Source organism: Myotis myotis, unplaced genomic scaffold (genome assembly GCF_014108235.1).
Source record: "Myotis myotis isolate mMyoMyo1 unplaced genomic scaffold, mMyoMyo1.p scaffold_m19_p_6, whole genome shotgun sequence".
In the NCBI taxonomy this organism is placed as follows: domain Eukaryota; kingdom Metazoa; phylum Chordata; class Mammalia; order Chiroptera; family Vespertilionidae; genus Myotis; species Myotis myotis.
Genome location: NW_023416368.1, coordinates 87,884,945 through 87,906,937, shown reverse-complemented (window position 1 = coordinate 87,906,937; position 21,993 = coordinate 87,884,945). Strand labels below are relative to the sequence as shown.

Here is a 21,993-nt window from a genome sequence, read left to right as displayed (position 1 = left end):
AAGAGAGAATCTTAAAAGCAGCAAGAGAAAGAAACTCAGTTACCTACAAGGGAGTACCCATATGACTGTCAGCTGATTTCTCAACAGAAACTTTGCAGGCCAGAAGGGAGTGGCAAGAAATATTCAAAGTGATGAATGCCAAGAACCTACAACCAAGATTACTTTATCCAGCAAAGCTATCATTCAGAATTGAAGGTCAGATAAAGAGCTTCACAGATAAGAAAAAGCTAAAGGAGTTCATCACCACCAAACTAGTATTATATGAAATGCTGAAAGGTATCCTTTAAGAATAGGAAGAAGAAGGAAAAAGGTAAAGATACAAATTATGAACAACAAATACACATCTATCAACAAGTGAATCTAAAAATCAAGTGAATAAATAATCTGATTAACAGAATGAACTGGTGATTATAATAGAATCAGGGACATAGAAAGGGAATGGACTTACTATTCTTGGCAGGGAAAGGAGTGTGGGGGGTGCGGGAAGAGACTGGACAAAAATCGTGCACCTATGGATGAGGACAGTGGGTGGGGAGTGAGGGCGGAGGGTGGGGTGGGAACTGGGTGGAGGGGAGTTATGGGGGGAAAAAAGAGGAACCAATGTAATAATCTGAACAATAAAGATTTAATTTAATAAAAAAGAAACAAACAGAAAGTGGAACCTAGTCTGTCATAACTACCCAAGGACTACTAAAAGGAAAAATTGTGCTACATTTTTAAAATTTCCTGTTAAGTTCCCTCTTCATAATTTTTATGTTCTTGTGAGGAAAAAAGTAAAACATGTTTGATCTTATGACATTGCTTTCAACAAGCAAAAAAAAAAAAAGGAAGGGTGAGATGAGATGTGGGGGGGGGGGCCGATATAGGGTTAAGCCAAGGACTGACCTGTTGGCAAAGTCACAAACAAGTCTTCTTCTGAGTCTTAAACAAACCCAATCTGAGAGGTGGCCACTGATTTACACACGCTGTCATTTAAAAAATAAAAATGGGGGAATTTGCCGGTCCATCCTTGTTGCTTGACACAGTCGCTGCAGGGAAGAAACATCTGCACAGCATATGTTTCAAGGGACCTGGCATATAGGGCATACTTTTCTTAATATGTTTGCTTCCCTTCTTAGCGCTATGTGTTTTAAGCAAGGTCACCTCTCCCAGATAGGTTGTAGGGATTAATAGGACTAAGGAAGGGAATAAAACCCCTTAACTAAGTGCCAGGAGGGTAGTTAATCACTTTAACTATGAACAATCAGGCTTAAGCTACCTAATCTTTACTTAGGATAATCTCCTTCAGTTACTTGCTTGTAGCTTAATAGAACAATAGAGTAACCTTGGGATGGAGATAAGAAACGCCCTAACCTTTGGAATAGAATGGATAGGATTAAAATCAACTGGTATAAATACAGATGTAACAGGACAATAGACACAGAACTTGGTTGGAGATCCTGGCTAGAGAACCTGGCTAGGCTGCTGATCAACTGAATTCTGTGTCTGTGTCATTCCTTCTCCGCCGACTCCATCCACACCTTTGGGAACCTCTGGACCTGCTGGGGTTGGACCCCAACATATGGCGCAGTAGTTCCTGCAGGTTCTCTCTTCCGTCTTCGGAGCCAGTGGCCCTCCCTGTGCTGAGCAGATAGGAAGCCCCTGCCAGCGACCTCGTAGGAGCTTGAAACCATCGTCACCCCTCCGACTCTTACCAGAAGGGAAACATGGTTGAAGCTGATCGCCCAGGAAAGCTCTTCATTGGTGGCCTCAATACAGAAACAAATAAGAAAGCCCTTGAAGCTGTATTTGGCAAATATGGACGGATAGTGGAAGTACTCTTGATGAAAGATCGTGAAACCAACAAATCGAGAGGATTTGCTTTTGTCACCTTTGAAAGCCCAGCAGATGCTAAGGATGCAGCCAGAGAGATGAATGGAAAGTCCTTAGATGGAAAAGCCATCAAGGTAGAACAAGCCACCAAACCATCATTTGAAACTGGTAGGCGTGGACCACCTCCACCTCCAAGAAGCAGAGGCCCTCCAAGGGGTCTTAGAGGCGGAAGAGGAGGAAGGGGAGGAATCAGGGGACCTCCCTCACGTGGAGGGCACATGGATGATGGTGGCTATTCCATGAATTTTAGCATGAGTTCTTCCAGGGGACCACTTCCAGTGAAAAGAGGACCACCACCGAGAAGTTGGGATCCTCCTGCTAAAAGATCTGCTCCTTCAGGTCCAGTTCGCAGCAGCAGTGGAATGGGAGGAAGAGCTCCTGTATCTCATGGAAGAGATAGTTATGGAGGCCCACCTCGAAGGGAACCCCTGCCTTCCCGTAGAAATGTTTATTTGTCCCCAAGAGATGATGGATATTCTACTACAGACAGCTACTCAAGTAGAGATTACCCAAGCTCCCGTGATACAAGAGATTATGCTTCACCACCAAGAGATTATACTTATCGTGATTATGGTCATTCCAGTTCACGTGGTGACTATCCATCAAGAGTCTATAGTGATAGAGATGGCTATGGTCGTGATCATGACTATTCAGATCATCCAAGTGGTGGTTCCTACAGGGATTCATATGACAGTTATGGTAACTCACGTAGGGCTCCACCTACAGGAGGGCCCCCGCCATCTTATGGTGGAAGCAATAGCTATGATGATTACAGCAGCTCACGTGACGGATATGGTGGAAGTCGAGACAGTTACTCAAGCAGCCGAAGTGACCTCTACTCAAGTGGTCGTGATTGGGTTGGCAGACAAGAAAGAGGGCTTCCCCCTTCTATGAAAAGGGGGTATCCTCCTCCACGTGATTCCTACAGTAGTTCAAGCCGCAGAGTACCCAGGGGTGGTGGCCATGGAGGAAGCCGATCTGATAGAGGGGGAGGCAGAAGCAGATATTAAAAACAAAACTTTGGACCAAAACCCCTGTTCAAAGAAACAAACAGAAAGTGGAACCTATTCTGTCATAACTACCCAAGGGCTACTAAAAGGAAAAGTTGTGTTACATTTTTAAAATTTTCTGTTAAGTTCCCCTTTCATAATTTTTATGTTCTTGAGAGGAAAAAAGTAAAACATGTTTGAAAAAAAAATAAATCAATATCCTTAAGTATCTGATGTTTTGTATGTGTCTTTTCCTGATCCCCTTCTCCCTCAGAAAATACATGATCTGGAAAATTATGCCATTTCTTGCTTTCTTTATAGCTTGGTCTATATCTCTCTATTATCTATCTATCTATCTATCTATCTATCTATCTATCTATCATCATCTATCCACTTATCTATCTACCCATCCATCCATCTAGATTCCTAAAAAGTAGGGGTTTTTTTGGTCAAGGTAATAAAGATATTTCTTTTATATTTTAGCAATAGTTTTAAGATTTTGCCATTCATATTTAAGTTCTCAAACTCTTGATTTTTGAGCGTGACATGAGTGGAGGGGCTCAGTTGTATTTTTCTCTGATTAATGTAATCAATGTATTAAGTAGTAACCTGTCCTACTTGATCCATACTGTTGGTTCTACCATATAACAGATTCCCTTAGTGTATGTGTCTGTTTTGGTGTTTGCTATTCTATGACATGAACCTGTTTGCCTGTTTCCTGGGCTGATACCACATCACCTATAATTAATTTTTGATATGCCAAGTCATGTTACTTTATTCTTCTTTTTCAGAAGTATCTTGTCTCTTCCATAAAAAAATTAAAATCAGCTTCCCAGGAAACACTGTGTTGGGATTTTGATTGAAATTACATTTATTCTGTTTTTTAATGATATGTCTTCTGTTTCATAAATCTCTATGTATCTCCATGTATTTCAATTTTCTTTGGTGCTTTTCAGAAGTCTTATTACTTTCCACATGAAGAGCATTTTTTGTTGTTGTTAGATTGGCTTCTTCTGAACAGCTGCTTTCCTTTGGGTGCCTGGAATTTTGGCATGTGCCAGGCAGATGGTGCCGATACCACCGGCCCCCAATAAAACTTTGGACACTGAGGCTCTAATGAGCTTCCCTATTGGATAAAATTTTATGCATCTTCCCGCAGCTTTCAGTTGCTGAAAAAATTAAGCATGCCTGTGTGATTCCTTGTGTGATGCTTGAAACTTGTACCTGATTTTCTGTTTTGTATCCATTCACTACAATAAATCATAGCTATAAATATGAAAATAAAAATAAAAATAAATAAATAAAATAAACGGTGGTTTCACATCTGTCAAAAACGGGTCCTGTTTTTACATGTGTGTGCAAGTTCTGATGTACAAGAAAGGGTCATGTGCTTAGTTCGTCCATGAAAAGCTCACAGGTACATCACTAAATACTTTAAAAATAGAATGATCTCCTTTTGAACCAATCTGTTTAGATTCAGGATTAGTAAAACAGTATGAAACTAATGAAATACAGTGAGAGGAATTAGAAAGTGTGACACTGATGGTTCTGGGCATGTGAAGGGTGAGGGACAGAAGGGTACACACGGTCTTCCCTTCAGTTCTGCTGGAGAGATGAGCTCTGAGGGCCCAAGCTGCTCCATGCCCAGAGGAGGTGGGTGTGGTCAGTGGCACTGTTTCAGAACTTCTTGCCAAGCAGAGAGCTAACCCAACCCACAGGAACCCTTTTACTCCAGGAAACAGAAACAGCCAGTTTCCAATGGGCATGGGAAAGCCAGTGTCCTCTCCTGTGCATGGCGTCCTGATGAGGTGATGGGGGAGGTGGGCGAGGGGAGCAGTGCAGAGTTGTTACGCAGCTGGAGTGGGAGTGGAATGCCATGAAATGTCCACAGTCCTGGCTGTGCCCACAGCCTGGGTGACTCCTCCAGGCACTGGCTGAGGGATTAGGGCTGATTCTCTCAGGAAGGGAATATTCCATGGGTGGAAGATTTACAGGCTCAGGGTGGGCCGTGTGTTAGTTGGGGGCAAATCCCTCAGCATTCCTGCTGCCAAGCCCTCAAAGGAATGAGGCAGAGGCACCCCTCACCCCCAAAACCCCTTTGTGGCCATTTTAGCATCTACGTGATTTTTAATCCCTTCAGGGAGACTTTCTATCCTGCAGTCCCATCCCACCCCACTGTTGCTGTGTGTCTGCCAGCTGGGTCGAGCATCAAGGGGAAGGGGAGTTTATACTTACTGAAAGACTACTATCCTACCGGGAAACTAACCTGTTTACTGTACTGTTGTAAATATCATACCCTTTATATCCTGTATATTGGCTTCTTTTAAATAAAGTGAAATGTCTTAGAAAAAAAAAAGGCTAGACAGGGCGGGACCCAGAAGACCCATATGGGGAGTGCCACTGAGCCAGAAGCTGGCTCATGGCTGGCCAGCGCAGTGGTGGTAGCAGCACTAAGAATGTCCAACTAATGGTTTAGACCTGATCCCTTGGGGGCCTAAGCCTTTAGTTGGACATCCCCTGAGAGTTCCCTGGCTGCCAGAAGGATATCTGACTGCAAGGTTAGGCCTGATCCCCAGGGGAGTGGGCCTAAGTCGACAGGTGGACAACCCCCAAGGGGTCCTGGACTGTGACTGTGCGCAGGCCAGACTGAGGGACACCCCCCCCCCCCCAGTGCACAAATTTTTGTGTACCGGGCCTCTAGTCTACACGAATAAAAAAGAAAGATGCAAATTGACCGTACCTTCACAACGCCCACCAGCCAATCAGGCGTGAGTATGCAAATTAACCCAACAAAGATGGTGGGCTGATTTGCATATGCAGGTGCCGAGTGGCTGGGGGCAGGGCACTTGCATCATCACCATGGCGACAATGCAGGCCTTCCACACCACTCCTGGTCTCTGGGCTGTGTGGGAAGGCAGAAAGACAGCTCTGGCCAGAGAGAAGGCAGTGCTGGCAGCCAGGGGAAAGCCTATTCTTGCACAAATCTTTGTGCATTGGGCCTCTAGTATAATATGACATATATATATGACTTAACTCCCTGGAACACTGACAGATAGTTTTATGGGAAAACAATACTAGTGGAAGTCATCTCTGAAGATAGATTCCAGGCATACTAAAGCTTCAAATCTTCCTAAAGTGCAACCCTGGAAAACACATTAATACCTCCACAGGACATTTTCCCCTGCCTTTAGGACCCTTTGAGGTCTGGCAAATGGACTTTACTCATTTGCCCCTTTCTCAAGTATAAGTCTATCTTAATGACAATTTGTATGTTTTCTTCACTGTATGGAAGCATTTTCATGCCACAGGGTCAGCCTCAACATTAAGTAAAATTCTCCTAGAAAAGCCACTGGGGAACTCATTTCACAGAACAAACAATACAACCTGTTTGTAAGATCTGGCCAATTTTGCAACATTTCCTTTGTGCTTGTTATCCCCAGTCCTCCTGTGCTGTAGAACCGACCAATAGGGTAATCAAAACTCAATTGACAAAACTCGCTTCTTTTAACCTGCCTTGGCCTAAGGATCTTCCCTTGGTATTGCCCAACCTAAGATCTACTCTCTTTGGCAAACATCAGCTGTCTCCATGAGGTTAGATCAAGGAATGTATAAACCTAACTGAAAGGAGACTCTGGATTTACTGTCAAGAACTCATAAGGGCCCCTAAGGCTAATTCACAGTTACCAGAGCAATCTCCCCAGAAGATAAAGATCTAAATCTTCATAAAGATGTCCTTCAACCCTGAAGGAAAGAGCCATATCAGGTATTAATAACTAACCCTCGTGCTACTAAACTTAAGAATATATATTTTTAAATTTTTATTGTTGACATTATTACAGATGTCCCCCATTTTATACCTTTTGCCCACCTCTGCACAGACTCACCCCTCCCCTCCCTCTGGCCCTCATCACACTGTTGTCTGTGTCCATGGGCTATGCATGCATACTCTTTGGCTATTCTCTTCACCTTCTTTCATCCCGTCCACCCCAACCACCTCTTCTCTAACATCTGTCTAACATCTGTGCCATGTATCCATGCTTTTGGTTCTATTTTGTTCATCAGTTTACTTTGTTCATTAGATTCCAAATGAAAGTGCGATTCCATGGTATTTGTCTATCTCTGACTGGCTTATTTCACTTAGCATAATAACCTCCAGGTCTATCCATACTGTTGCAAAAGGTAAGAATTTCTTCCTTTTTACAGCCACATAGTATTCCATTGCGTAAATGTACCACAGCTTTTTATCCACTCACCTGCCAATGGGCACATGGATTGTTTCCAGATCTTGGATATTGTAAACAATGCTGCTATAAACATAGGGGTGCTAATCGGTGTTTCAGGATCCTGAGGAGATATTCCCAGAAGTGGGATCACTGGGCCAAAAAGCAGTTCCATTTTTAATTTTTTGAAGAAACTCCATACTGTTTTCCACAGTGGCTGTACCCATCTGCATTCCCACCAACAATGCACTAGGATTCCCTTTTCTCCACATCCTCTCTAGCACTTGTTTTTAAATTTATTGATGGTAAGCATTTTGGCAAGTGTGAAGTGATATCTCATTGTACAGTGGGGCCTTGACTTAAGAGTGTCCTGACTAATGAGTTTTTTGAGATATGAGCCGTCTCTCGGCCGATTTTTTGCTTTGAGTTGCGAGCTAAAATTCGGGTTATGAGCCAGCTTCAGATACCCCACCGCTAGTTGGCACAGCAAACATCACAGTGAAAGCCACAACATCAGCCCTGCATCACGTGTCACACTCGTTCACTTTTGATTTGACATACGAGTAATTTGAGTTACGAGCTCTGTCATGGAACGAATTAAACTCGTAAGTCAAGGCCCCACTGTAGTTTTAATTTGATGATTAGTGATGTTGAACATTGCCCCAGCCAGGTGACTCCGTTGGTTGGAACATCGTCGGGTACATCAAAAGGTTGCAGGTTCAATTCCCGGTCTGGGCACATACCTAGGTTGCAGGTTTGATTCCCGGTCTCCAGTCAGGGCAGGTACGATTTCTCTCATATCTCTCTCTCTCTCTCTCTCTCTCTCTCTCTCTCTCTCTCTCTCTCTCCCTCCCCCCCACCTCCCTTTCTCTCTCTCTAAAATCCATAAACATATCCTTGAGTGAGAATATTTTAAAGAATATTTTTAAATTAAATTTATTTGGATAACCTTGGTTAATAACATTATATAAATTTCAGGTGTACAACTTTATTATATGACATCTATGTACTCTATTGTGTGCTCACCACCCTAAATCTAGTCTCCTTCCACCTCCATATATTTTACCTACTTTGCCTTCTTTGGCTTCCCCCTTGCCCCTTCCTCTCTGGTAATACCATTCTGTTATCTACAAGGTTGGTTGCTTGCTGGCTTGCTTTTTGTTTTATACCCCACATATGAGTGCAATCTTGCTCTCAAGTCCTTCTCCTTTTCTGTCGAACTTATTTCACTTAACAAAATACTTTCAAGATTCATTTATATTTCACAAATGGCAATATTTCATCTTTTTCATGGCTAATATTTCATTAATATATGTACCACATCTTATCCAATTATCCATCGAAGGTCACTTAAGTTGTTTCCATGTCTTGGCTATTGTAAATAATGCTGCAATGAACATAGAGGTACATATGTCTCTATGAATAAGTATTTTCAAATTTTGTAGGTAGATACCCCAAATTAAGACTGTTGGGTCATATAATAGTTTTATACTTAAATTTTTTAGGAACCTCCATACTATTTTCCATAGTGCTGTACCAGTTTACATTCCCACTAGTGGTGTATGAGGGTTCCTTTTTCTCTATAAACTTTCCAACACTTACTTGTTTTATTGATAATAGCCGTTCTAACAGATGTGAGGTTGTACCTCACTGTGGTTTTGATTTGCATTTTTCCTCATAACTATTGAAGCTGGGCATCTTTTCATATATCTGTTGGCCATTTGTATGTCTTCTTGGGAAAAGTGTTCAGATTCTCTGTCCATTTTTTAAATTAAATTATTTGTTGTTGTTTTTGTTGAGTTGTAGGAGTTTTTTTTTAATATTTTGGATACTGGTCCCTTATTGGGGGTATCATTTGCAAATATATTTCTTCCATTTGGTTGGTTACCTTTTTGTTTGGTTGGTGGTTTCTTTTGCTGTGCAGAAGCTGAAAACTACAAGACATCGATGAAAGAAATTGAAGAAGAGATAAAGAAGTGGAAAGATAGTCCTAGTTCATGGACTGGAAGAATTAGCATTGTTAAAATGGCCTAAAGCAATATATAGATCTAATGTAATACCTATGAAAATCCCAATGGTATTTTTCACAGAAATAGAATGAAAGTCCTCAAAATTGTATGAAACCACAAAAGACCCTGAATTGACAAAGCAATCTTGAGGGGGGGAAAAAACAAGCTATAGGGATCATGGTCTCTGGCATTAAAATATACTACAAAGCTACAGTAATTGAAACAGTATGATATTGACAAAAAACAACACAAACAAAACAAAACAAAACAAAACAGACACATAGACCAATGGAACAGAATTGAGAACCTGGAAATAATTCCACATATTTTTGACTAATTTTTGACAAAGGAGCAGAAAACATACAATGCAGAAAGGAAAGTTTATTCAATAAGTACTGTTGGGAAAACTGAAAAGCCACTGAAACTAGACTGCTGACACTATACACAAAAGCGAACTGAAAATAAAGACTTAAATATAAGAACTGAAACAATAAAATACATAGAAGAAAACATTGGAACTAAACTTATGGACTTTGGTCTCAGAGGGATTTTTGTGAACTTGACCCCAGTGGCAAGGGGAAGAAAGCAAAAATAAATGAATGGGACTACATCCAACTTAAGGGTATCGACTCACAGATTCATGTTTCTCATTTAAAAGGGTCACCCATACCTGAGTGGTCAACTCAGTCTGTTGGAGATTTTAAGTTGAAAATGATTAGCGATGTTGAACATTGCCCCAGCTAGGTGGCTCAATTGGTTGGAGCATCATTCCATACACCAAAAGGTTGCAGGTTTGATTCCCAGTCAGGGCACAACCCAAGACCACTAGTAGAATTCTCACTCCAGGATTAAAGTAGATGGCATCTGATGTAAACGGCTCTCCCAAGACCCCAGACCAGGCCAGTCATACATCATTCTACCTACCCAAACATATAGGAACATTAGATGCTCTTTTAATCATACTCATGATAAATCACATGATGACCTTAATATCTTCTTTGTTGATGATTATTATGATCATCCAACATACAGAGAATATGAAGTACCTGCCTTATACAAGAGTCAGCTGGCTGTGGTGAGCTTGGGTCCTTGTGTCTGTTCCATTGGTCTATGTGTCTATGTTTTGGCCAATATCATCCTGTTTTAATTACTGTAGCTTTGTAGTATAATTTAATCTCAGAAATTATGATACCTCCAGCTTGTTTTCTTCCCCCCTCAAGATTGCTTTGCCTATTCAGGGTGCAGACTCTCTTGGAAGGCTCTTAGGGAGAGGTCTGAGCACACTCAGGGAGAGACTGAGTTGTGTGGCTCTAGGGCAGCGGTTCTCACCTGTGGGTCGCAACCCCTTTGGGGGTCGAACGACCCTTTCACAGGGGTCGCCTAAGACCAGCGGAAAACACATATATAATTACATATTGTTTTTGTGATTAATCACTATGCTTTAATTATGTTCAATTTGTAACAATGAAATTGGGGGACACCACAACATGAGGAACTGTATTAAAGGGTCACGGCATTAGGAAGGTTGAGAACCACTGCTCTAGGGCAAGGGCAGTTTTTCCCCCCCCCACACCCAACTGATGCTATGGTTCCTGTGCAGAACCCTCCCTTCACACAGCCAAATCTTGGTCTGTTTGGGCCTGATGAATTCTGCTGCCCTCACCCTGACAACTCCCTGAGACCTCTTCCCACCACAAAGGTCTGTGGGCATCTGGCAGGTAGCAACTGGCACTGGTACCCTGAAACTTCAGCTGAGTGGCTCAGACCCAGCACAGTCACCAAGTTTGAATCCGTATCAATTTGGTAAACACCACTCACTTCTACCTGGTGGTGACTCACTGTGAACATACCTCATGCAACTCAAGTACCACCAGAGGCTCTTTCAGTGACTGAGCCTAGTAGGCAGCCAGCAGGCAGAGGCAGATCTCAGGGTACCTTGAGCCTTTTGTTGACCTGCTCCTGGGCTCGGTGCTGGTAAAAATCAGATTTGCTACTTGGGCCCTTCCATGTACATCCAGGCCCAGCAGAGGCAGCCATAAAATGAGGATCTGTTTGTAGCTCCAAACAGGTATCCCAAAGCTAGTCACAGGCAGCACCTGACAGTAAGTCCCTCTCAAGAAGCCCAGAACCAACACACCTGGTGGCGAGTTGCAGACCATATTAGAGCAAGATCCAATCAGCTCCACAAGTGGTACACCCAAAGGGAGATCTCAGCAGGCACTAGACCAGCCGTGGGCAAACTACGGCCCACGGGCCCAATCCGGCCCGTTTGAAATGAATAAAACTATTGAAATAAAAGACCGTACCCTTTTATGTAATGATGTTTACTTTGAATTTATATTAGTTCATACAAACACTCCACCCATGCTTTTGTTCCGGCCCTCCAGTCCAGTTTAAGAACCCATTGTGGCCCTCGAGTCGAAAAGTTTGCCCACCCCTGCACTAGACCCTGCTGGGGAGAATTCCACTCATGGTGTCAGCTCCTGCATAGCAGTTCATACACAGTGGTCGGGGTCAGTTCTCATAGTCAGTCAGCCTGAAGGTCACCACTCAAAGATGGGCCAAAGCAATTAAGACTCAACTATCAGAGGAGGGCTCACATAATCCATAAAAGGGACATTTCTGGACAACCTAACTCAGGTAAACGGGGAGCCTGAGCACCACCAGACACTTACTACATAAGGCCACCTTACCAAGACTGGAAGGCATAGCAGATCTACCTGATACAGAGTAACAAATACAGAGAGGCAGCTAAAATGGAGAGACAAAGGAACATGCCCCGTGAAAGAGCAGGAGAAATCTCCAGAAAAAGAACTAAATGAAAGGGAGGCAAGCAATCTACTAGATATAGAGTTCAAAACCAAATATTATAACCAAATATTTCATTGGTTATAAGGATGGATGCTCAAGAAACTTAGGGCAAGAATGGATTAACTCAGTGAGAACTAAAGAGATAGTAAGCATAAAAAAGAATATACAAACCATAAAAAAATAACCAGTCAGAAATGAAGAATATAATATCTGAAATGAAGAATACACTACAAGAATCAAAAGCAATTAGGTGAAGCAGAGGATCAAATCACCAATTTAGAAGGTAAGTTAGCAAAAAACACCCAATCAGAGTAGTAAAAAGATAAAAGTTTAAAAATTGAGGGGCGGTGAAGGGACCTCTGGGGCAGCATAGAGGTACCAGAAGAAGAAGAAAGAGAGCAAGGAATTAAGAACCTATTTGAAAAAATAATGACTAAAAACTTCCCTAACCTGGTAAAGGAAAAAGACATACAAGCCCAGGAAGTGCAGAGAGTTCCAAAGAAGATGAACCCAAAGAAGCCCACATGAAGACACATCATAATTAAAATGGCAAAGGTTAAAGACAAAGAGAGAATCTTAAAAGCGGCGGGCTGGGGGGGTGGGGGGGACAGAAAACAACAAAGACAGTTAGTTACCTACAAGGTAGCTCCCATAAGACTGCCACATGATTTCTTAACAAAACATCTCAGGCCAAAAGGTTGGATCTTGCTTTGTTTGTTTGCTTGCTTGCTTGCTTGCTTTCTCTCCTTTATTCTGGCTTAAAATGTTCAAAGAAATTAAATGGCATCTGACTGGATTCTCCATCTCTTTCTTCATCAGGCTCTAAAGCCACTGTATCAAAGTCAGGCTAATGAAAAGCCAGCAGTTCAGGACAGATACTTCCATGAGGTAATTGGCATTTGCCTCGACTCCTAGCCATTGCTGCTGGGAGGCCAGGCCACTGGAGGGCTGCTTTGTTCAAAAGGCACCAGAGCTACAGCGCTTGGAGACTAAGGCTTGAGACCTACACAATATATTATTGGCTTCAAAATATGCTGAGAAAGCTACAAAATCAAAATGGGAAAATATTTAATTAAATGTCCACAAATACATGTTACCTTCATTAAGTGCTGAAGTTAGTACTTATATAAAAATTCCATTACATTGAAACACAATTTCAAGTTAGATTTTTTTCAATTTACAGGAATTCCTTAGAATGCATGAGTGCCAAAACATCAGCTCGTCATAATTGAAATTACTCACACAAAAACTCAAAAGTAAAAATATACTTTAAGTTTTAAATAAAAGATTATATTTCATGTGGATTAGGGTACTACGTACATGGTAATATTTTCATGATGTGGGGTAGGAGTTCCACAAATAGGAGTTCAAAGCCTCTACTAGGTCCTAATATGGTCTTGGGAACTCACCAGTTTGCTTTAAAAACAGCCCAGGTTCATTTTTAAATTTTATTTTTAATTACAATGAACATGCAATATTATGTCCATTTCAGGTGTGCAACATAGTGAATAGACATCTATATACCTTACTAAGTCATTACCACAAGTCTAGTACCCACCTGGCACCATAGGTAGTTATTCTAATATTATTGACTTTTTTCCCTATGTTGGACTTTATGTCCTTGTTCTGTAACTGGCAGTTTGTACTACTTAATCCCCTTCACCTTTTTTGTCCATCCTCTAACCCCCTCTCATCTGGCTACTATCAGCTTGTTCTTGTATCTATGAGTTTGTTTTGTTTTGTTTGTTCCTTTGTTTTTTAGGTTCCACATAAGTGGAATCATACAGTATTTGTTTTTCTCTATGACATTTCGCTTAGCATAATACCCTCTAGGTGAGTGGTTCTCAACCTTCCTAATGCCGCGACCCTTTAATACAGTTCCTCATGTTGTGGTGACCCCCAATTTCACTGTTACAAATTGAACATAATGAAAGCATAGTGATTAATCACAAAAACAATATGTATTATATATGTGTTTTCCGTTGGTCTTAGGTGACCCCTGTGAAAGGGTCGTTTGACCCTCAAAGGGGTCGTGACCCACAGGTTGAGAAACCGCTGCTCTAGGTGAATCCATGTTGCTGCAAATGGCAAGATTTCGTTATTTTCTATGGCTGGGTAATATCCTATTGAATATATGTGCATTTTCTTTATTCTATTGCTGCCATATCTTGTCTAGTGTGTATAATGTTGCAGTGAACATAGGAGTGCACATATGTATTCAAATGAGTGTGTGTATGGTTTTTTTCAGATAAATGCCCAGAATTGTGGTTGCTGGATTATATGGTAGTTCTATTTTTGAATTTTTGGAGGGAATCTTCATATGTTGGTGTAGTGACTACACCAATTTACAATCAGGTCCATTTTCTATATACAGTCATTCCCCTTGCAGCCTGCTTAATTTGTCCTTAGCTGTAATTCCCCTTTTCACTACTCTTACAGAATTAAATCCTAAATGATCCTACAGAGATTTGCCCCTACCCCGAGGCAGTTAGTATATTATTGCCAGGTTTAAAAATAAGTCACAGACAAATGAAATGAATTACCCAAAGGTTCACAGCTAGTAAATAGAAGAGGGGCCAAGACTGGAACCCATGTTTCCTGACGCCAACATTCTTACATGTTTTTATTAGCAGCAAGTCTAATACCTACCCAAGAACACTCCCCCTAGCATCTGAAATTGGGTACAAACCTTAATCAGTTTCCTCCCAGAAGACTTTTGGGCTCCATTAGTACCAGTGTCTAACCAGTTGCTCAAGCCAAAAACAGTATCTGGGAGTCATTCTTAATTCCTCTTTATCCTTTATTCACTACCATGCATCTAACCCATCAGCAAGTCCTAATAACTCTACCTCTAAAATATTATCTTAAAGTTTTTATTCACTCTTCCCCATCACCACCATCACCAAGACACTACCAGCCCTTGCCTGTACAATTGCAATGGCCTGTAAGTTTCCTACTTTTACTCTTGCTTATATAAAATTCATTTTCCATGTAGCAGCCAAAATTATATATTTTTAAAGCTCCTTGTAACATTCATTTTACTCGTGTGCTAAAAACCGTTGTTGGTGGCAGGACAAGTACATCATGTAATTGTCCCATTCTGTTGGAACGTGGTTCTGCACCAGTTGGCCAAGGAATCATTCTGAGAACTGTGCTTTTGGGGCAGGGGGTTGGGGGGATGGAGAATAAGAAAGGCTGCACAGGGAAGGGAAGAAAAAAAAAAATTCGAGTGAAGAAACACAAATGACAACAAAACCCCAAAACCAAAACTACTTCCTAATGTTGTCTTGGGCCAGCTCTCCTGCTAACAGCATCCTCCATGGAGTTCGGGTCAGAGGCTGGAGCGTAGGAGCCAGAGCCATTTTCCATGATTGATCCTGGGAGTCAAGCAGGACAGAAGATTAGAGACAGACTTGATTGTCTTTGGGAAAGTTGTGTTTTCTCTCAAATCCAGTTCCCAGAAAAGGATCTGCCCTTGGTCACTTACACAATCCAAGCCAGGAAATGACCTCCCAGAGGGGCAGTTGCATTTCAGCTGTCTTCTGTTTGCTACGAGACACAGAACTGAGTGTTGGCTCACTTTTGCTCATCATTAGGGCTCCATGTTGTGTCTTTCTGTTTACTCCCACTCCCCTGCTTTCGTATTGAGATTTGGCCTTAATGTTTCATTCCACTGGATTATTTACTGTAAAAACATTTACGTTTTAAGGTATGTCAGAACCTTTTTGTTGCTAGACAGCGTAAAACTTATCAAGTTGAGAAATAACTATGTCCCCAGCAACTGAGAAATGCTTATTTTCCTAAGGCGCCTCCACCTCTTAAATGACGCCAGTTAGGTATATAGTCCTGGCCCGTTCCGCTAACGAAGGGCACTGTTTTGCGCCCACCACTGCCCCACAGAGGCAGCAGAAGCCCCTCGCTCGTGGGAAGTCTTTTCTGGAGCTCTCAGCAAGGGACAAAACACGCAGCCGGTTCACGTGCTTGGACCCTTAGAGAAAATCAAGCCAAGAAGCAGGGGAGTAAGAAACAAGCCCCTCAAAGAATTTAAAGGTAAGCAAAAACGTTCTCTCCTTTTCGGTATCTTGACAGGGAAAACTGAACCAATCCCAAATGTCAAGAAGTTGATTTACTTTGCCTTCATGTTAATTCCCTGATGGTTCTGCCAACGGTCCCTTCCCTGGGTCCCCTGTTGAGGTGCTCCCTAGCCCACCCAGTTCCGGTGCTGGGTCCATCTCTCCGACATCCTGCAGGAGAGACGCTCTATCCACCACAAGCGTAGCAAGAGCAGCTTCCCAAGCTCAACCGTGTGACTCTGCCTTGAGCCCTTCGTCTGGAGGCCACTGTGGCTGGATCTGAAGTGCTGAGTCCCACCCAGCCAGGAGAGCAGGCCTGCGATTCCCGTGGCCCTGCAGCAGCGGGTGAGTCTCCCCCGCTTTCACTGCCCATCCAGCTCTCCTGTGTCGGGCAGAAATCAGAGCTGTCAGGGGAACAATCGCTTGTGTGTTTGGTGAAGATGATACTCAGATAGGATCATGGAGACCATTAAGCAACTTTCCTAGAAGAGCACGGTCCAGTGACCTAGTTTAGGAGCTCAGACTCAGAGCCTGGAGCTCTTCAAAGGTCCTATTTTTCGTAACTCCAGTCCCTTTGGCATTATTTCCTCCTTGCAGCAGGCTCAGCAGAGATTAAACACAGCTGGTTGTCATTATTTCCTCCACCAGCACTCTTTCCGTAATTGAAAACAACCACTTCGGACTTCCCTGCCTCCGATGAAATAAGGCCAAATCCATAAATATTTCCTCCATGCGCTACGTTCCAACTCTCATCGTTTTCAATGGGGACTTGACTTAAAAAGCAATGTCTTTCTTCAGGGCCAAATATTCAAGTTAGGTAATGTTATAATTTTTATCAAATAATACATGCATATGTACAAACTATAAAAGGTGTACAAGGGAACACAGTGCAAAGACTACCTCTGTCCCTCAGCAACCCAGCTCCCTGACCTGGAACCAGTTGCTGTTACTGGTTTTTGAGGGTCCTTGCAGAAATGGCCAATGCATTTAAAAACGTAGATGATTCTATATATTTCACACACATGGGTGATAGCCAACACATACTGTTCTGTAACTATTTCACTTAACTAATTTTTGGGAGATTTTCCCAAGTTGTACCTATGAAACTATTTTTTTGAAATGACAGCACACAGCAATATGGTGATACAGAATAATGTATTTAACTCTTCACTATACTTAAGTATCTTAAATACTTTGTTATTACAAACAATGCTGTAATTAATATCTCTGTGCATTTATCACTTCACACATGTAAGAATTTATATATAGGATAAAAACTTAGTATTCTGGGCCAAAGTGTATATTAATTTTTAATTGTGAAAGACACACCATATTGCCCAATATATCCCCCACCTGCAGTCTAAGGCGTCACTCTCCTTGGCACTGCTCTTAGTAAACTTTTTAAATCACCTCAAAGTTTTAGTTTGTCTTTCTATTATTATGACTGAGTCTGAGGATAAATACCTTTTCACAAATTTTAAAACCATTTACGTTTCTTAACTGTGACTATCTAGTCATATCTTTGCCACTTTTCTAGTAATTCACTGGACTCTCCCATATTGATTTGTGGTGCTAAGGAAATTAACTCGGTGGTTTTTGTCTTGGTGTTTTCTTACCACAAAGAAATGTTTAAATCCAATGTGGTTGCATTTCTTAAACTTTTTTATTATTATTATTGGCTTCTGAATTCTGTAGGCATTACTCAGAAATGCCTTACCAACTCCAAGAATATTTAAAGAAAAAATCTCCCATATTTTATCATTTTTATGGTTTAATTTTTTACGTTTAAACTAGAGGCCCGATGCACAAAATTTATGCAAGGGTAGGCCTTTGCAGAACCGGCTGCTTCAGCCCTCGCAGCCCCGGCCGCCTCAGCTGACCCTCATAGCCCCAGCTTCGTCCAGTCATTCCGCTGTTCGGCCATTTGGTCGATTTGCATATTATGCTTTTATTATTATAGATTTTTAAACCATATGGAATTTATTTTGGTATAAGATGTAAAATAGGAGTTCCAGTGGCGCAATCGGTTAGTGCGCGGTACTTATAAGAGGTAAAATAGTAATCAATTTATTTTCCTAGATCGGGGTGGGCAAACTTTTTGACTCGAGGGCCACAGTGGGTTCTTAAACTGGGCCGGAGGGCCGGAACAAAAGCATGGATGGAGTGTTTGTGTGAACTAATATAAATTCAAAGTAAACATCATTACATAAAAGGGTACGGTCTTTTTTTTTTTTTTAGTTTTATTCATTTCAAACGGGCCGGATCGGGCCCGCGGGCCGTAGTTTGCCCACGGCTGTCCTAGATGGTTACTCAGTTGTTTCAATACCGTTGGTTAAATAATCTAATTATTTTCCAAGAATTGGAAATTTTGAAATGTTAACTTGCCATATACATATTAAATATATATATACATATATATATATTAAAATTATATATATGCATTGGGTCTTTTTGTTCCCATTAATCTCACTTTTCATGTACCAGACAACACTATTTTAATTACTCTTAGCTCTATCATATATTTTAATATCTGGCACAGTTTTTTCTTAGACAGAGACATCGGCTTGCTGCTCTATCCACCTATGCATTCACTGGTCAATTCTTGTAAGTACTCTAACTGGGGATCGAACCCACAGCCTTGGCATATCGGCACAACTCTCTAATCAAACATGATTTCTATTCTTTTTCAGAATCTTTCTCCTTATTCTTTTTTTTTTATTATTGCTTAAAGTATTACAAAGGGTATTACATATGTGTCCATTTTATCCCCCCGCCCTAGACAGTCCCCTAGCCTCCCCTATCCCCCAATGTCTTATGTCCACTGGTTATGCTTCTATGCATGCATACAAGTCCTTTAGTTGATCTCTTACCCCCCTACCTCCTGCCCCGCAATCCTCCCCGGCCTTCCTGCTGCAGTTTGACAATCTGTTTGAGGTCTCCTTATTCTTACTTGTTTATTTTCCATGTGATTTTTAGAAATGTGATTTTTTTTTCCCCCTGAAAATCCAGTTTATTTCCACGTTGGGGACAGATCCAGTCAGTGATCAGTTTTCCTGCTCATGTAATAATTTATCAAAATAAGTTTTCCCACAACAACTCTTTCCATCAACTCTGAAAATCCTGGTTTGACAACATCCCCAAATAAAGCTCTTGAAAACCACGTCTTAAAATTTGGAAGAAAGTGTGGCGAGTCTTTCCTGTAAGTTACGGAACTACACATGGCTAAAGAGCAGCGTATGCTTTAGAAGGTGGTAGCTCGACAGCGGAGCTCGGGGGTGAATGTCTGAGTGCACTTTGCTCCAGTTTAGCCGACATGCTACGTTGCCTTTTGGGGTGGGGCGCACAAAGTGGGTTGAGGATTTCCATTGTACGAAGAGAGAGGCTCTGCAAGCAAACAGTGTAAGCTGCCTTTTTTCTTAAGACCCAGACATTTTAAGACAGAAGCTTTGCAAAACATTACACAATTTTTATTATTAAATGAGAACATCTCATCTGTTACATCGTCACATTGCTAGTCAGAGAAATGCTGTGGTGATCAGAGTCCACGCTGGTCCACCACAGGCCTCATTTCTCCAACATCCATGTACAAAGAAAGAATGTTCAACACAGCCCAACACAACATTCTTGGTTTTCTTCATACTGAAGTCGCCCAAAAACTCCTCTAACGGGGCGTTTCCTACATAAATTACAGTTCTTCACTTGACACTCCACCCGGCTGCATGAGGACGGGCCACACGAGACCTCGGAGGTGCTGGGACCTCACAGGTCATCGTCATCGGACGTGTCGCTGCTGCTCATCTCCGTGTCGTCGTTCTCAATCGTGGGGTCGCAAGTGCTGCTTCTCCAGGGTCCAAACTTGAAGTCACTGATCAGGCCATTTTTCAAAATCCCATTTTTCCTCAGACCATTCTTCTGCAACTGTTCACTAATAACTTGGAATTCTCTCATTTCATCCTCAGTTAAGGGAGCACACGTTTCATCGTTTTCACTGTCTTCTTGCCAGCCCATCTCCTTCAACAATCTGTGTTCTGCCTCAAGGGAACTTGAAAGAACATCGGTCGGTGGGAAGGTTGAGGACCGAATGATCTGCTGGGAAGTAACCGGGGCATTGCCATTCTCTGGTGGAATGCCATTTTCATCAAAGTTCCGGTTTATATCTCTGTCTCGGTGAGTACTATTGCTGTTACGCAAATTAAATGAGTCTTCACCCTTCTCGGAGCCAGCATGGCTTTCATCCTCATGCTCCTCCTCCACTCTGTCCCGTTGTAACGCCTTCAGAAACTCGCTCTTCTTATCAGTGCGCATTCGTGTCAGCTTGGTTAGACGAGGCTGCTGATTAAGTTTGTCAACAGGTGAAGAGGAATTTGAGCGATTACACTCTTTCACTGTCGTTGTTGATGGACTAAAATTCTTGGCTGTTGATTTACAAGAATTGAAGTTGCCAACACCATATGTAGACTCATGAGAGAAAGAAGTCCCAACTTTATTTTCTTTAGTTTGGCTTTTCCATTGTGTAGGTTTTGTGGGCGGAGCAGCAGGCTTAGGGACCAGGCCTTTATAAACACTGGGGCCAGTCCCGTTCTTCACTGGCTGGGACAGGGGAGCTCCTCCGGCGGGGAACCTGGACAGCTGCAAGCCCTTGGCCGTGCCTTTCTTAATGACCAGCATCCTGGGAGCTCTAGATGTGGGGTTCCAAGGGTACTCCCATACGCCTGCAGCTAAAGACCTATTTTGATTTGGTTCTCTCTCATATTCAGGATTTAAAGACGGAAAATCCTCAGCCTCAAACTGTCTATGTTCTCTCCTGTCTTCCTTCCTCCCTGGCTCACTGTCAGGGGTGTTGTTGTCGTGCAGTCCTTGGCCTTTTCCAGAATGGAAAATGCTGCTCCGAGAACGGGCACTCCCGCCATGGTATCCCCCGCGATGATTTATGTTTTCAGTGCCATTTCTCCCATGCGTACGCCATCCATTTTTTTCTTTCCTTCCAAAGTTACCTCCACTGGGACGTCCAATACCAGAGTCAAAGCTGTCTGAAGAGTTGTGTCGTCGACAACTCACATCATAACGATTTTTTGTCCATGAAAAGTGTTCTGAATGCTTCTTAAAATTCAATGAGGACTTTGTTGATGATGGTGGAGTGGGAAAATTAAGCCAGGCTGGAGCAAAGTCATACTGCGCCATTTAGGTCCAGCCTCTCCAACTCAATGAAACTGTTGGGGTCCAACCCCAGCAGGTCCAGGGGTTCCCAAAGGTGTGGACAGAGTCGGCAAAGAAGGAATGACACGGAGACAGCGTTCAGTTGATCAGCAGCCTAGCCAGGTTCTCTAGCCAGGATCTCCAGCCAAGTTCTGTGTCTATTGTCCTGTTACATCTGTATTTATACCAGTTGATTTTAATCCTACCCATTCTATTCCAAAGGTTAGGGCGTTTCTTATCTCCATTCCAAGGTTACTCTATTGTTCTATTAAGCTATAAGGAAGTAATTGAAGGAGATTATCCTAAGTAAAGATTATGTAGCTTAAGCTCGATTGTTCGTAAAGTGATTAATTACCCACCTGGCATTTAGTTAAGGGGTTTTATTCCCTCCCTAACTCCAGGGAAAAATCCCCACCTGGGAAACAACCTTTCTCGGAGAGGTGACCTTGGTTAAAACACATAGCGCTAAGAAGGGGAACAAACATATTAAGAACAGTATGCCCTATACGCCAGGTCCCTTGAAACATATGCTGTGCAGATGTTTCTTCCCCGCAGCAACTGTGTCAAGCAGCAAGGATGGACCAGCTTCCAGCATGAAACAAGGCTTCAACACCTCATGGCAAGTCCGAATTCCAACAGGACCGCACAAGGTGTGGGGCTTTTTTCTGTGAAAAAACAAACAAAAACACACAAGAAAACAAACCAGCAGCTGAAACCCCGGAACCGGTTTTATAATCCGCTGGACCCACACAGTGAGGAAGCCAGCTGCGTCTCAGCAGCGCGCGGAGCTGTTCGTTTCAGAGACGATTCTCGCCCATTCAGT

The 21,993-nt window shown here is 42.3% G+C and overlaps 2 protein-coding genes across 2 annotated transcripts; one reads left to right on the top strand and one right to left on the bottom strand.

Moving 5' to 3' along the window:
- Positions 1 to 1,678: 1,678 nt before the first annotated feature.
- On the top strand, positions 1,679 to 3,037 carry LOC118658623 (RNA-binding motif protein, X chromosome-like). Its single transcript, XM_036314119.1, has one exon. The coding sequence runs from the start codon at positions 1,707 to 1,709 to the stop codon at positions 2,880 to 2,882; it is 1,176 nt and encodes a 391-aa protein (XP_036170012.1). The 5' UTR covers positions 1,679 to 1,706; the 3' UTR covers positions 2,883 to 3,037.
- Positions 3,038 to 19,418: 16,381 nt separating this feature from the next.
- Positions 19,419 to 21,185, bottom strand: LOC118659295 (vasculin-like). The gene has a single exon (XM_036315571.1). The coding sequence runs from the start codon at positions 21,153 to 21,155 to the stop codon at positions 19,734 to 19,736; it is 1,422 nt and encodes a 473-aa protein (XP_036171464.1). The 5' UTR covers positions 21,156 to 21,185; the 3' UTR covers positions 19,419 to 19,733.
- Between the last annotated feature and the right edge of the window lie 808 nt (positions 21,186 to 21,993).